The 13,055-nt window shown below is 40.4% G+C and overlaps 1 protein-coding gene across 1 annotated transcript in view; it reads left to right on the top strand.

Moving 5' to 3' along the window:
- LOC124997281 (growth arrest-specific protein 7-like) overlaps positions 1–13,055 on the top strand; it is a 28,147-nt gene that overhangs the window by 12,175 nt on the left and 2,917 nt on the right. Inside the window, exons 6-13 of the mRNA XM_047570869.1 lie at positions 2,824–2,913; positions 4,379–4,494; positions 6,024–6,098; positions 6,895–6,973; positions 8,306–8,437; positions 10,007–10,130; positions 12,236–12,315; positions 12,420–12,518. Of these exons, the coding sequence (XP_047426825.1) occupies positions 2,824–2,913; positions 4,379–4,494; positions 6,024–6,098; positions 6,895–6,973; positions 8,306–8,437; positions 10,007–10,130; positions 12,236–12,315; positions 12,420–12,518 (795 nt within the window). The remainder of the gene's footprint in view (positions 1–2,823; positions 2,914–4,378; positions 4,495–6,023; positions 6,099–6,894; positions 6,974–8,305; positions 8,438–10,006; positions 10,131–12,235; positions 12,316–12,419; positions 12,519–13,055) is intronic.

Raw genomic sequence — 13,055 nt, 5'->3', positions numbered from 1 at the left:
TTTTCCCCGTGTTCAGCACAAAGAACAAAGACAGAAATAAATAAACACTAAAATATGGAAGGAAACAAGTATTGCCTATAGCTCGGGTATGAAACCCTCATGAGGCTGACTGTTTATGACTGCTGAGTGAGAACAAAACGTCCCAATTCACACGACAAATTTGCCCTCTTATACTTTGCCGGCAGCTTTTTATTTTTATTTTTTTTTTGGTTCTCGAACATTCAGAGCATCCAGGGTCCGATGACCGGACTTCAAACGTCCCCCGGATGGCCTCACATCCCTCAGAAGGATTTATTACACGCTGTGTCATAAAGGTAATCTGTATTAATATTTGATTCTCAGCCCTGGAGTACCCTGGTAAGCACCCATAAAGGAGAAGTAAGTTAGCCAGACAGGCTTCCTTTAGATAAATGGTCTCATTTCGTGCAGGATGTGAGAGGCAGATAAACAACGGTCATGATGAATGTGGAGCCGGTGTAATGGAAAATCTGGTGCCGATGACAATCAGAATGATCTCCGAGGCAGAAAATGAACAAAGTGACTGGTCGGCACACAGAGTAAATCACTCTCCTGCTCCTTTAGATTACAGCGCGGCGCCGAGAGTTGACGCCTCTCTGTTTATGCACGTTCTTTCTGGTTTCATCTCCTTGCTGCCGTAGCAGTGAGCTTCGCTGGCAGCTAGCCTTATTAGCATTTCCTCTGACTTCTGATTATATAAGGGGCAAAAGGAGTATTACTCATCTGCTTTTGAAGTTGTTTGTGGGGAGCTGTTCATATGAAGTGATGCGGTGGCAGAGCAGAGAATCAAGGGGTCAGCGTCCGCTGCTTCACTTCAGGCACATTGTTGATGACGTTTAGAGCTGCACGAGGCAAGACCTCTCTGCAGCAATGCACTCATCAGAAGAAAGCCCCCTCTCCTTTTTTTCTTTTTCAAAGACAGTAAATATGTCTGTGCTGATATTGCAGAATGCTACACTAGTTTTTGTTCTTTTTTAACATAGAAATTGGGCCAATGACTAAAGACACATAGGGGAGTTTGCAGCAAAAGTCATAAATCTGCTTAAAAGGAGCTAATAAATATGACCTAATAACTATAAATCGTTTGCAACTGCGACACAATCAGGTTTCAGGAAGCTACAATGAGAGCACTTTTATTTAAACATTAAGAAGCAGATCTGTTACACCCAGCCTCACCCTCAGCTCACAGAGATTTATAGTGAGTTTCGGCTCATTCTTTTGCTGTGTAGCTTCAACTTGACTGTTCTGGGTCATTCTCATTACTCTTACAGTGTCACGTTCTGGCCACAGCAACAGTGTGCACAACATGCGCAGCATCAAATAGCAAAGCAGACACAGTCTATGTAGCTCGGTATCTGGGCAAAGAACGGTGGCGTAAACATCTCATTGATAATCATTTACATAGGAAAATATTAGTTTCTCACAGTTATGAAAACGCTCAATCATATTGTTTTTTCCCTGATTATTTCTGTGCATGTTTGTCTCACAAACTGACGAGTTTCAAGGATTGGCAGAAATATGGAGGTGTCAAAAGAGTGAGTTTTGTTTGAAAAAATGAACAAAGATGCAATCGATGAAGGCTCCACCTCGATTCTTTCTTTTGTCGAATGAATTCAACATTGTCATTAAGGTTTAGAGAAAAAGCATCTTCCCCTGCTGTATTTCTGACAGATTTGACACTCCATGGATGCCAGAAAAAAACACTTTGTGGTTAATATTTTGGGTCATAAATTGTCAGATAATTTTATTTAGCGTCTTTTTTAGCAGTTAAGTTTGAATCATTTCATCGAGGAGCTGGTGGAGACCAAAAACAGAGCTAAAAGAGGGCAAATATTTAACTTTAATAGTGCTTTATTGACACGTGTATCTCACACGGTTGAGATTTGTTAAGCTTCTCCTGGTACGGATCATGTATTCAGACACAAGTACCTCTTTGGTTTTGTTGTTTATATTTCATTTTTTTCCCAGTTTGAAGCTTTTAATGTGAAACACTTTTGTTTTGAATGTGCTGTGCTTACATGCTGGCGCAGCTTTTACCTACATTGGCGCTAAACCAGCCTCTCCACACGTTTTTAAACCTCAAAACATCACTCTCCAGCTGGGATGGTGAACCTGTGTGCACACGACTGATCTCAAGTTGTTTGAATGCTTCAGAAGATCTGTGCCATTAAACAGAGTAGAACGACTTGAGCCTCCTGGTAGATCTTCATGTTTTTCCCTCAGCCTGTGTGACAGCAGTACAATGGAGAGCTCATGCTGTAAACACTGTGAGTCAGTGTGTTTTGTGTGTTTGTGGAGCCTCCTGTCTGGATGCCCATGCAGTTTGCAGCAGCGGCTGACATGGCACAGAGAGTATCTTGCAGCGCCAGGAGGGAGGGCTCACAGATGGTGAACATTACATAATTGCAGCCCAGAGAGTAATTGAAGACGCTGTGGACCATGGAGTCTCTATTCAAGCTGAGTGTTTATCTGCAACACTACACAAGTGTTTAAAGTTCATTTGTTCCATTTTAGAGAAGAAAAGGTTTCTCGTTGCTTTGCAGCGGCCTGTGTTGTGTTTTCTTTCCCTCCCCTGAAGCCCCATGGGTCACCTTCTGGACCGCCACATTCATACGTTTACTCATTTCTGACCTTTTCCCTCTCGTCTGCACGATCCAGACAGAGCTCGGGCCTGTTACCCCTCATATTCCACTTTTCTTATTTCATTCCTTCAGCGTTCGGCTCCCAGTATTTCAGTACCTCTGCTTCAATTCAGTCATTCCTCCTGATCTTTGTGTTTCTTCTCTCTTTCTGTTTTTGCTTCAGATCAACTGTGTGACTTTCCCTCTTCCTGGAGAAGGTCCGGAGCAGCAGCTCCTCAAGCCCAACGAATGGAGCTACTGCGATTACTTCTGGGTGAGTTCCTAAAACACAGTGCCATATTTATGTAGAGACCTGACGTGTCCTGACAACAAAAACAGAGAGTTTTCCTGGGGTTTCCACAGCATTTCACATTAGTGATCCACAGCACCTGTTTATTTTTTGCAATTTTCTAGTTGCTCTTCTCTAAAAACGTATTTGGAAAAAAAAAAAACATTTGTAATGCTTTGGTTTATCTTGTCTAAACATTAAAGATCCTGTTTGAAAGTATCCCTAACACATATAACAGGAAGTCAATGCACCAACAAACAGCCAGTGCATACGTTTAATAATAGGGATTCAGTGTTGGCCTATAGAGATACCATACATCAGTATCAGCGTAACATCTGTGAAAACCAAATGTGTTGGTATTTCACTACTTTAGTCCCTTAAACATGCAGAAACAATTAGAAATGTCCATCACTGACCATAAGTTGAAATCCATTTCCATTCGTTAACAATAAAGTCAAACCAAGGAAATCGATCTTGAACTTAGCTTAAAAAGGTTATTCACACGAATAACCACTTTAGCCAAGCTAAACGAAAAGATCAGTGTGAGTTTATTTCCTTTTGATGACCTAATCCATTACCTGACTGATCCGTGCAGCTCTACACAAACCATGTCAAGCTCATGGTTAAATCAAATCAGTCTATTTAGAATGTCCTGAAAATGTTTTCAGTGTTCTCAGTCTCCTTATCTAAACCATAAAGTTCAAAACTTCCAACTACAAATGATTTTCCAGTTTCCAAAGATTCACATTTCACACAGTTTTCTGACCTTTGGTGCAATCTTTGCTGACAGATGTGTAAATCAGACAAACGGGAAACCAATCGATGCGCTGATCAGCAGTCTCCTCCTTGTTTAACAAAAGACGTTATTCATGGTGCACTCTGAGCTACACAGGCCGATCGAACGGCAAACACAACGATCATTTGATGTCTCCCCAGTGGCTCGCGCAATTTTCAGTTTCCATACATCTCCATTGTAAATTAGATTTGTATCGAAGAACCCTTCAGCCTGTGTAATTGACTGAAATCCGATCCTCGTTTGCTCCTGCTCCTGCTGTTTGCAGCTTGTCGTGTCACGTTGCGTTGTGTTGTTTTGTTTTTCCACTGACCTGCTGCTCAGACCCGCTGCGTGACTTAAATCTGACGCTTTTGTTCCACATATGCTGTCACAAACAAGACAGAAAGCAGCCGCACAACTCCGTTTGATATTCATGCGCTCAGAAACACACACATCCACCCATCGGTGATTGACGCACGCACACCGACGCATGCCCTCCTTGACATGCAAGCGTGAGTCATTCACGCACACACGTTTGTGACTCACCACTTTATTCTCACAAACCCCTACAATGCTCTCACATGTAAACAATTAAAAGATGTGACTGGACGTTCTGTCCGTGACCGCGGAGCCGGGGTCGTTTGTTTCGCTGAATGATGTGCTCCTCGTCCTCAGGCCGACAAGAAAGACCCCCAGGGGACCACCTCTGTAGCGGGCTTCGAGGTCCTGCTGCAGAAGCAGCTGAAAGGCAAACAGCTGCAGAAAGAGATGGCCGAGTTTATCCACGAGAGGTAACGACTCAGCTCCGCAGAGGAAATGCACTTTGCTGTCACTGGATTTAATCGATTAACTATGTTAGAAACAGAGCCTGTATCTGGAGGGAGAATTATTCCCAGAACAGGAGCCAGAAAAAACAAGTTTTTAAAAAGTTAAAACTAGTTACACGAAGCTTGTGAAACAGAGGGTCAGCGAGCTCATCATCAGTCACTTCACCAATTAAAGGAAAAGGCTGGTGATGTTCTCTTATTATTATTTCAACATATCCTGTCCCACTAGCACAGCCTGATGTAGAGCTACACTATTTCTAAAAGCACATCCCTGATCATTATTCACAGCGGTCTTGTGCACTCAGTAGCACAAACACCATACTTCTGCAGGAACGTGGCTTAATCCACCGCAGAAAATAGTCCCCCAACAGATGCACAATCTGTGGAACGGGAGATTGGCATCATAGATGTGCAGCCGACAAGTCTGCAGCAACTGCGTGATGATTCTATCGTGTCAATATGGACCAAAATCTCTGAGGAATGTTTTAACACCTTGTTGAAAGTATGTCATGAAGAATTAAGACAGTTCTCAAGGCAAGAGCGGGACCAACCTTTTATTAGAAAGGAGGTGTACCTAATAAAGTGGCCAGTGTGTATAAATCAATAACTAGTTTGGGGAAGAAAATTCAATGTACAATTTAAATTACGAAAGAAAGAAGAAGTATGTCTGCAGTATTTCTGCTTCATCAGTCAATTATTTGTACAAAAATGTCCAATTTCATTGTGCTGTACCACTCCTTACTACATTTCCCACATAAAACCCACACAAAGTTACACTTATAAATGAAATTTCAGGTTGAAAGGGACCCTAGCTTTGTATACTTGCACCCTGCTGTTAAGGGTCTGTTGATATTAACAAAGGAACTCCCACTGAATCCAAACCAAGATAACCGCAAATAACTTCTACATCCGATCTCACGCCTCTCTATATAATTAACTCCACCTTGGCCAACAAAAGCTCCGTTCACGTCCTGCTCCGAGTCGTGGGAAGTTAATGAAGATCCTCTAGAGGCCATCGCTTCCCAGATCCTCCAAGAAGACTCGGAATAAGACTCATTCACCGCTGACCTTTTTCGCAGTGTTTCACGCCGGTTGCTCGGTGCCCGTGAGAATCTGCCCATTAAGAACCCGTGACCTTCTTCAGGTGGCAGATTTACTCAGGTGTGGATGGTAAATGTGAAGCCGGTGGAGGAGGTGAATGTCACAGAGGGCGTAAACATGGCCGGCTGAATGTCCCTCAGGGCCGATACGAGCGTGGTTCATTTTTAAAATGCAGATGGGAAAAGGGGTAAAACGAGCCGCTCTGTAAAATACAGCTGCAGAACAACAGGATTGTTGAGGTGTAGGAGGAACAGCTACGTGACACATGGGTTTTTGCAGCAAAATATTGTTAAGGTTTTGTGTCAGGAAAGTGTGTTGAAGCATTTCCTTCACCTCACTAAAGCAGCTTTTGTTCTCTCCGATCCTGACGGTTTCACATCTCGGTGTTTCAGGATAAAGATTGAAGAGGAATATGCCAAGAACCTCTCCAAGCTCTCTCTGAGCCCCCTGGCAGCACAGGAGGAAGGGTGAGTGCAGTAACCTCGGTAAACAGAAGCTGGAAGACGAATCCCGGAGCACAGCTCTCTCCGCATAACAATAGACCGCCTCAGTAATTACCACAACCGTTTCTAAAGATAGGACTTTTAAAATAGACACATGCCCGTGCTTCTTTTGGAGTTTGATGCTCGTCTCAAGGAGCGCCCCTCTCATCGTGTTTGTCTCTAACATAAAAACCTTTGAGCAGATCTGTAGACTGAATGGAAAAAAGGCTCGGCTCCAGGAACAGTGGACCAGATCCGGAAGTCCCACTGCGCATTTCTGCTTCAGTCGCAAAATTAAACAAATTCAAATGCGAGGACAGAGTCCAGACATCAAGGAACTCACTGAGACATGAACGAGTGTCCAAAATGATACATAGCACTGGTTGGCATGAATATAAATAAGATGCAGATGATGTTAACGTTTCTGTTAATCCTTTAAAACGAAAGTGGAACAAGCCTAACAAAACACAGCCCCTGAAAATGCCTTCTACACTTAAAATCAGGGCTGTCGCTTTAAAAGATGCCTCAAGTTTGAAGCAAGATGGACAAACCCTTTACTGAGCATGCTCCCACTGCTCTCAGATGTTTTAGAAATTACCTCCTTATTGAGAAGAAACGGCAACAAATTGAGTTGATTGAGTTGATCTGAACTCTGAAACGAGTGTTTGACATTTTAAATAAAACTTGATCATTTTTACCGTGACTGTAAATAAAATGATCATTCTGTTCCTCCAACTACAAAGTGCAAGAGCGTGACTGATTCTGATGTTTGTTTTTTCAGGACTCTTGGAGAGGCTTGGACTCAGCTGAAGAAGAGTCTCCACGACGAGGCAGAAGTTCACCTCAAGTTCTCCAACAAGGTACCGTCTGCCGAGGGCTTTCTTTGTTTAACTTTTAAAGCTCATTAATGCGTTAGTTTGACAGGGGTGAAGGATGGCTGGCTTTTTGTTGGACAAAATAATAAATCAAACGGCATAAGTTTAAAAAAACCTCCCGAGGCCTTTGTTTGCGTTCTGACCACATTTGAGGCCTTATTTACCTCAACGTTGTCGGTGCCAGCTGAAAAAAAAAAAAAAAAGACCCGTTCAAGACTCCAATTACCAGCGAAGCGGAAACGGCGCACTGGCTTCAGAGGCAGCCTTAAATAAAGCAGAGGGAGCCTCCGAGCTTTTCATAACCCGCTGTTGTCGGATTAATTAGCTACGTGTTCTGATGAGCCACTACTTTGTGCCACGCAGGCTTTCCTATGCTCCACCAGTGCTCCGTGCCTCCTTTCTGTGGGTGGGGGTTATGCATGGTCAAGCGCTAGGATGAGGGGTCTTATCGAGCCTGCAGAAGCCCCGGCTCATTTTCTGCTCCGTTCTTATAATAAGCTACAATTCAGCTATGGCACTTCCAGCTCTGCTCACAGTAATCTTAGCAGTTTATTCAAGTGTCTTTAAAAAAAAAAGTCAGTGTTATTATTAGCATTTGATGCAAGAAAGAGAAGCAAAGACTAACAATGCAATTGTCTCCATTTATAGTGAAGGATCGGCTTTGCAGGACAGGAAAGGAGCTTTATGAGCTGGGCTTTTCACATTCTTACTGTAATAGACTTCCAAATAAAACGTGTCGACACATCTAATGATGATTTTAGAGGAAGGAAGAGGCACAGTAAACAAGTTAAGATAATTATAAAATGCTTGCTGTAATAAACAGGACCATAACCATGATGACAACAGCACATAATCCAGTAAAAAAACAACAGTTATTTACAACATATCCTTTGAATTTTCCCTGAATTTTTAGCTTCGCTTTGGCCAAATGGAGGGGGCGGAAACACGCTGTCCATCTTTATATACACTCTGTGATCTATACGCATTCACACTCCACACACACTCCTAACCCATTTACTGTACGTGAGTGTGTAACACATTATTGTGTTTTATCCACTCATTTATTTTGCCCGTGACCTCATTTTCAAAAGCCAAATCATTGTTTCCATTTACTGCACCTTGTGTGAAATGAATTAACCAATAAATACTCAGTAGCAATATTTCCTTTGCTTTATATATTTGATTTGTTCCCCTGCTGGATTGTGCAGTCCAATAAAGCAGCTCTGACAACACAGATTTTAAGCAGTTATAACGTGTTCACATGGAAAGTGTTTGATAAATCTCGCTCCACATTTTATCTCTGATGTGTTTTCAAAGCTGCACTCGGAGGTGGAGAAACCATTGCTGACATTCAGAGGCGACAACTTCAAGAAGGACCTGAAGAAGTACGACCATCACATCGCAGACCTCAGGAAGCAGCTGGCGAGCCGCTACGCCAGCGTGGAGAAGGTACGCGGGGTTTAACCACTGAAATCTGTACAGGTTTAAGAAAACAAAGCTAGGGAGACGTGATGTGCGCCAGAGGATGACATAATAATAATAACCAGTAACTCCTACACTTAGTCCATCACCGCTCTGTGTTGCAGCTTCCCACCTAATAGATCAGTTCATGAATGGTTGTTCACTTTTATTTCAGTGGCAGCCTGTGGTGGGTGGCCTTAATATGTGAATGCAGAAGAAGGCTAATATGGAACAGAGCCAGTATGCAGCAGCACATATTTTGGCCAGTTTCTGATTCTGATAGCTTTGTGCTTGTGATGTTTAGTAAATGAAACTGAAAAATACGGGCTTCAGCTTCAGCTTGCTCAGCCCAACATAAAGCAGGAGAGAGACACTTGTGTTAGCATAAATCCTTGCACAGTAGCATACAGGTCAACACGTCCTCACAGTATTTATTAACTATTTAACATGCTAACATTAGTAAAACCGTATACGTATGTATTAAGCTAATTAGCCGGCCATGCTAAACATTGCAGCTCATGTTAGCACAGTTACTTAGTCCAATAATTTTAGCGAATAGGTGTGTAGCACATTGTCACACTCATTCCTCCTTGTCACTTTGTCACTGCTTTTATATATTTAGCTCTATGTTAAACATAATGTGATTTGTTGATCAATTCACTATTTAATCCATGATTTATTTTTGGTTATTTCAGTCTATAAAAGCCTATTTATTATCGTATAATCTAATCTGAGGCTATAAGGTCTGGGATCAAAAGATTCACAGCGTTTGTGAATCTTTTGTGAGATTAATATATGTATATATCAGCCGGCCAATATATCGAACCGATATTTGTGTTTTTTTTTTACTGGTGTCGGTATCGACCGATACATGTCTGCGTTCGCCTATAGATGTTTTGGTTATTTATTTATTTTATTTTTGTGACTCTAGAATCACCCCTGCTTGAGCTCTACCTATTTTACCTGCTTATTTTTTTATTGTGTATGCTTAAGAGCTTTAAATATTCTTTGAATTCAATAATTTTTTATGTTTTTGGTTAAATTGAGACATTGGTATCATTGTGTCATGTTTATCATGTGAATGGAGGGAGCCGTATCAGCTCCAAATATTGACTTGGCAATATTGAAAATCAGCAGCATGTATCGTCCATCAGCCAATGTTGGTGTAGAAAAAAATAAAATCCGTATCGGTTGATGTCTTGTTTTTACTATAACATTTAAAAAAATATTTGCAGCCAAAAACAAACTCCATAGCTCATGTGTTCATTTGTTGTTCTTGATCATTTAAAAAGAGGTTTTCACACGTCACCGTTATTTACAGTATGTAAAGAACCTTTCAGTCTCAGACCTTGGAGAGTTTCCTTCTAAAAGAATAAGAAGAAAGATTCACTGATATTGATTAAGAAAAGATTAAAGGATGCACGGATGTCAGTCATCAACATGAAAAGGCTGTAATGACTCTTGATGTAGATGTACAGGTGTAGGTGTACAGTAAATCTGAGCATCATGACCAGTGACTCATTGTTTCTGTAATGTGTGTGTGTGTGTGTGTCACAGGCTCGTAAAGCTCTGGCAGACCGGCAGAAGGATCTGGAGGTGAAGACCCAGCAGCTGGAGATCAAACTCAGCAACAAGACGGAGGAGGACATAAAGAAGGCTCGGCGGAAATCCACACAAGCAGGTCAGAAATCTGAGTGTTGTCTGAATGTCACCAAGGAGCCAGAGTGCAGCCTGCAGCTGCTGTTTTAATGGAAGACGTGTTTTAAATCTGACACTACAAAAAACTAATAAAATCCATCAAAATCAATGTTGCTATTAATCACTGACACGTCCAAGGCTCTAATACTCCACTTCTCATTTAGATTAATGTGATTAATTAGATTTTTTTTTGTTTGTTTTTTTTAATGAAAAACTTGTGCTGTCATCACAAACACTGGCATATAAAGGGTTAAAAGTAAGAAATTAATCAAACTTTTGGTATTTATATTTAGGACTAAAGTGGATTAAAAGATTTATATATATATAAAAAGAAGAAGGTATTTTTATGATGTTTTTGAAGAGGACGCTTTTGTCCCGTAATGGTAACAACTCATTAAAGATATATTCAATTACTTTTTTGTTGTTGACAAAACAATTTATTTTAAATGATTTAATTGTATCTTATATAAATTTAACCCATTTAAGTTTGCTTTAGTGCCCATATGCAGACCACATGCACACATATAAGATAATTAAATGCATAACAATCAGTAGCATTTGGTAATGAGAAACTTAATTAAATTAATTAATTTAAATAAGATTAGCATATTTATTTCTGTCGTTTCTGCATGTTAGAAAGCCACAGGGTCCTAACTTCAGTCTGAAGCAAGATTAGTAAAATTAAATTACTACTAAATAAATAATTATAGTAAATGTACTAAATTATTAAATTTACGTGACACAAACTAGCTATTCCTTCCATTAACTAGAGATTCAAACCTACTATGTTATTAACATATAGATGCAGAAAAACATAATTTAAATAAATAAATAAATAAATAAATACCTGTGGAAATACAGAAATCCATTTATTTATTGTCATCAAAAATCACCTCACGTCCTCCATATAGACAGAAGGTGACACGTGGTGATGTAACTTTACACGTCTGAGTGAAACATCCTACAGACAGTGTGGATGGAGCCGTCTTTGCTTTTCTATTATTTTTATGAGCTTGACATGAAGAAAACCAAAAGAAAATCTTAACCAATGGAGGAAATTCCTCCTTGAGACCGGCTGCGTGTGACATTTCCTTAAGAAAAGTCTGGTCATAATTGTCATCCCCTGATGTTCTACACGAGCTAATCTTTCCCCTCAGTAGATTAGTCACAGTCCACAGCACTAATCAATAATGTTCATAAGACACAGTTAAATGATGTCAGCCTCGAGGTTGGGCCAGGTGTCACTACAGCTCGCTGCTCTCTGCCGAAGACCAGGAGGAATTTTAATAAGCTTCTTTTATGATCTGTGTTATAGAAAGTTGAAATAACCTGCAGTGTTTGGATGGTAGTAAAAAAAATTAATGAGATCACATATAATGTGGATTTTAATAATGTACTCCGTATATATTGGACCATATATATGTATATATATATTGGAAGCTGTTATTTGTGACCTAATTTATGGTTAGATGTTGCAGCTGTAGAGGAGCCTACAGGTTTGTTACATGGGCCTATAGATAGATATGACAGATATGTTAGTAGCAGTATATTAGCAGTTCAAAAATGGTTTATAACACACTACTTTATACTTCATCTCAAGTAGATGCTACAAATGATAAAATATGAAATATGTCTTTACAGGAAATGTTGGAGATGTTGTCAGTTATTGATTATTAAGACATTTAAACTAGTTTACTATAAACTATGTTCTATATGCTATATATAAAGGGTAGCTTTAAACTGGTACATAAGTGTTGTCTCATGGTGTTGTTATTTGTGGGCGCCCTCTACTGGTCGCTGTCAGTTTTGCAATACATGCTGGACAGCAGAGAACTTGAAACGGGGATGTAGATCAGAAACATATCATAGAGAAGGTTTGACAAGTCAAATTTAATTATAAAGTACGTTAAAGAGCAACAAAAGTTGACTAAAGTGCCACAAAATAACAAACATGAAGAAAGGTATTACTAATTTAAAACACAATAAAAAGCTCTCGAATTAAATGAAATAGTGATAAAGGTACAGAAAATAGATAAATGCTGATCACGGTTAAAAGCTGATTCGTTTGTTGCTGTCTGTATTCTCCAGGAGACGACCTGATGCGCTGCGTCGACCTCTACAACCAAACCCAGTCCAAGTGGTTTGAAGAAATGGTCACCACCAGCATGGTACAACGTCTTTACCTCTGATGTGATATTAGGAGCTGCTCTTAAAGCTTAAATGTGATACAAAATTAAACTGTCTATGAACATCTGGGTTCCTTCCACTGCAGGAGCTGGAGAAACTGGAGGTCGAGCGGGTCGAGTGGATTCAGCAGCATTTACGCCAGTACACGACTCTGCGGCATGAAACAGACATGTTCAACCAGAGTGTGAGTTTGTGTTTGTTCTGGACTTCTTCCAAGATCACTGCCAGAACGCTGTTTCTTTTTTTATGCGTCTTGTTTTGACATTTCATGTCTCTTTATTGTTGTTTTTGGTCTAATCTGAGCCATTTTAAGTTGCTTTGTAGCTGCTTCACATTCTTTTTAGCTCTGTTCTGTCTCACAAATACCATGATAAGCTGCATCCAAATGAAATCTGTGGGGAAAAGACAAATATCTTCAAATTTCAGAACCTCAAAAGAAAAAAATATAATCCTATACATGCTATATATGCTCATTAGTCTGAGCCCAATAGCAGACAATCATTTGTTCAGAAAACTGAGAAACCGTCTTTAGATCTTCCACTGACATAACTGCTTTGACGTTACTTGCATTTCAACCCGAGCCGGCCAGTAGAAAGCGGAGATGTTGTGACAGACTAAGTCCTTTTTTCTCCAGCTCTCTGGCTGTGATCGCTTGGCACGTCGGAGAGAGGAGGAGGTGTAGAGTAAAGCCTCCGAATCTAACGAGACAGTTTCTGTCTGC

The sequence above is a fragment of the Mugil cephalus genome, chromosome 20 (genome assembly GCF_022458985.1).
Source record: "Mugil cephalus isolate CIBA_MC_2020 chromosome 20, CIBA_Mcephalus_1.1, whole genome shotgun sequence".
Lineage (NCBI taxonomy): Eukaryota > Metazoa > Chordata > Actinopteri > Mugiliformes > Mugilidae > Mugil > Mugil cephalus.
The sequence above is the reverse complement of the archived record's forward strand: the minus strand, read 5'-3'. Positions and strand labels throughout refer to the sequence as shown.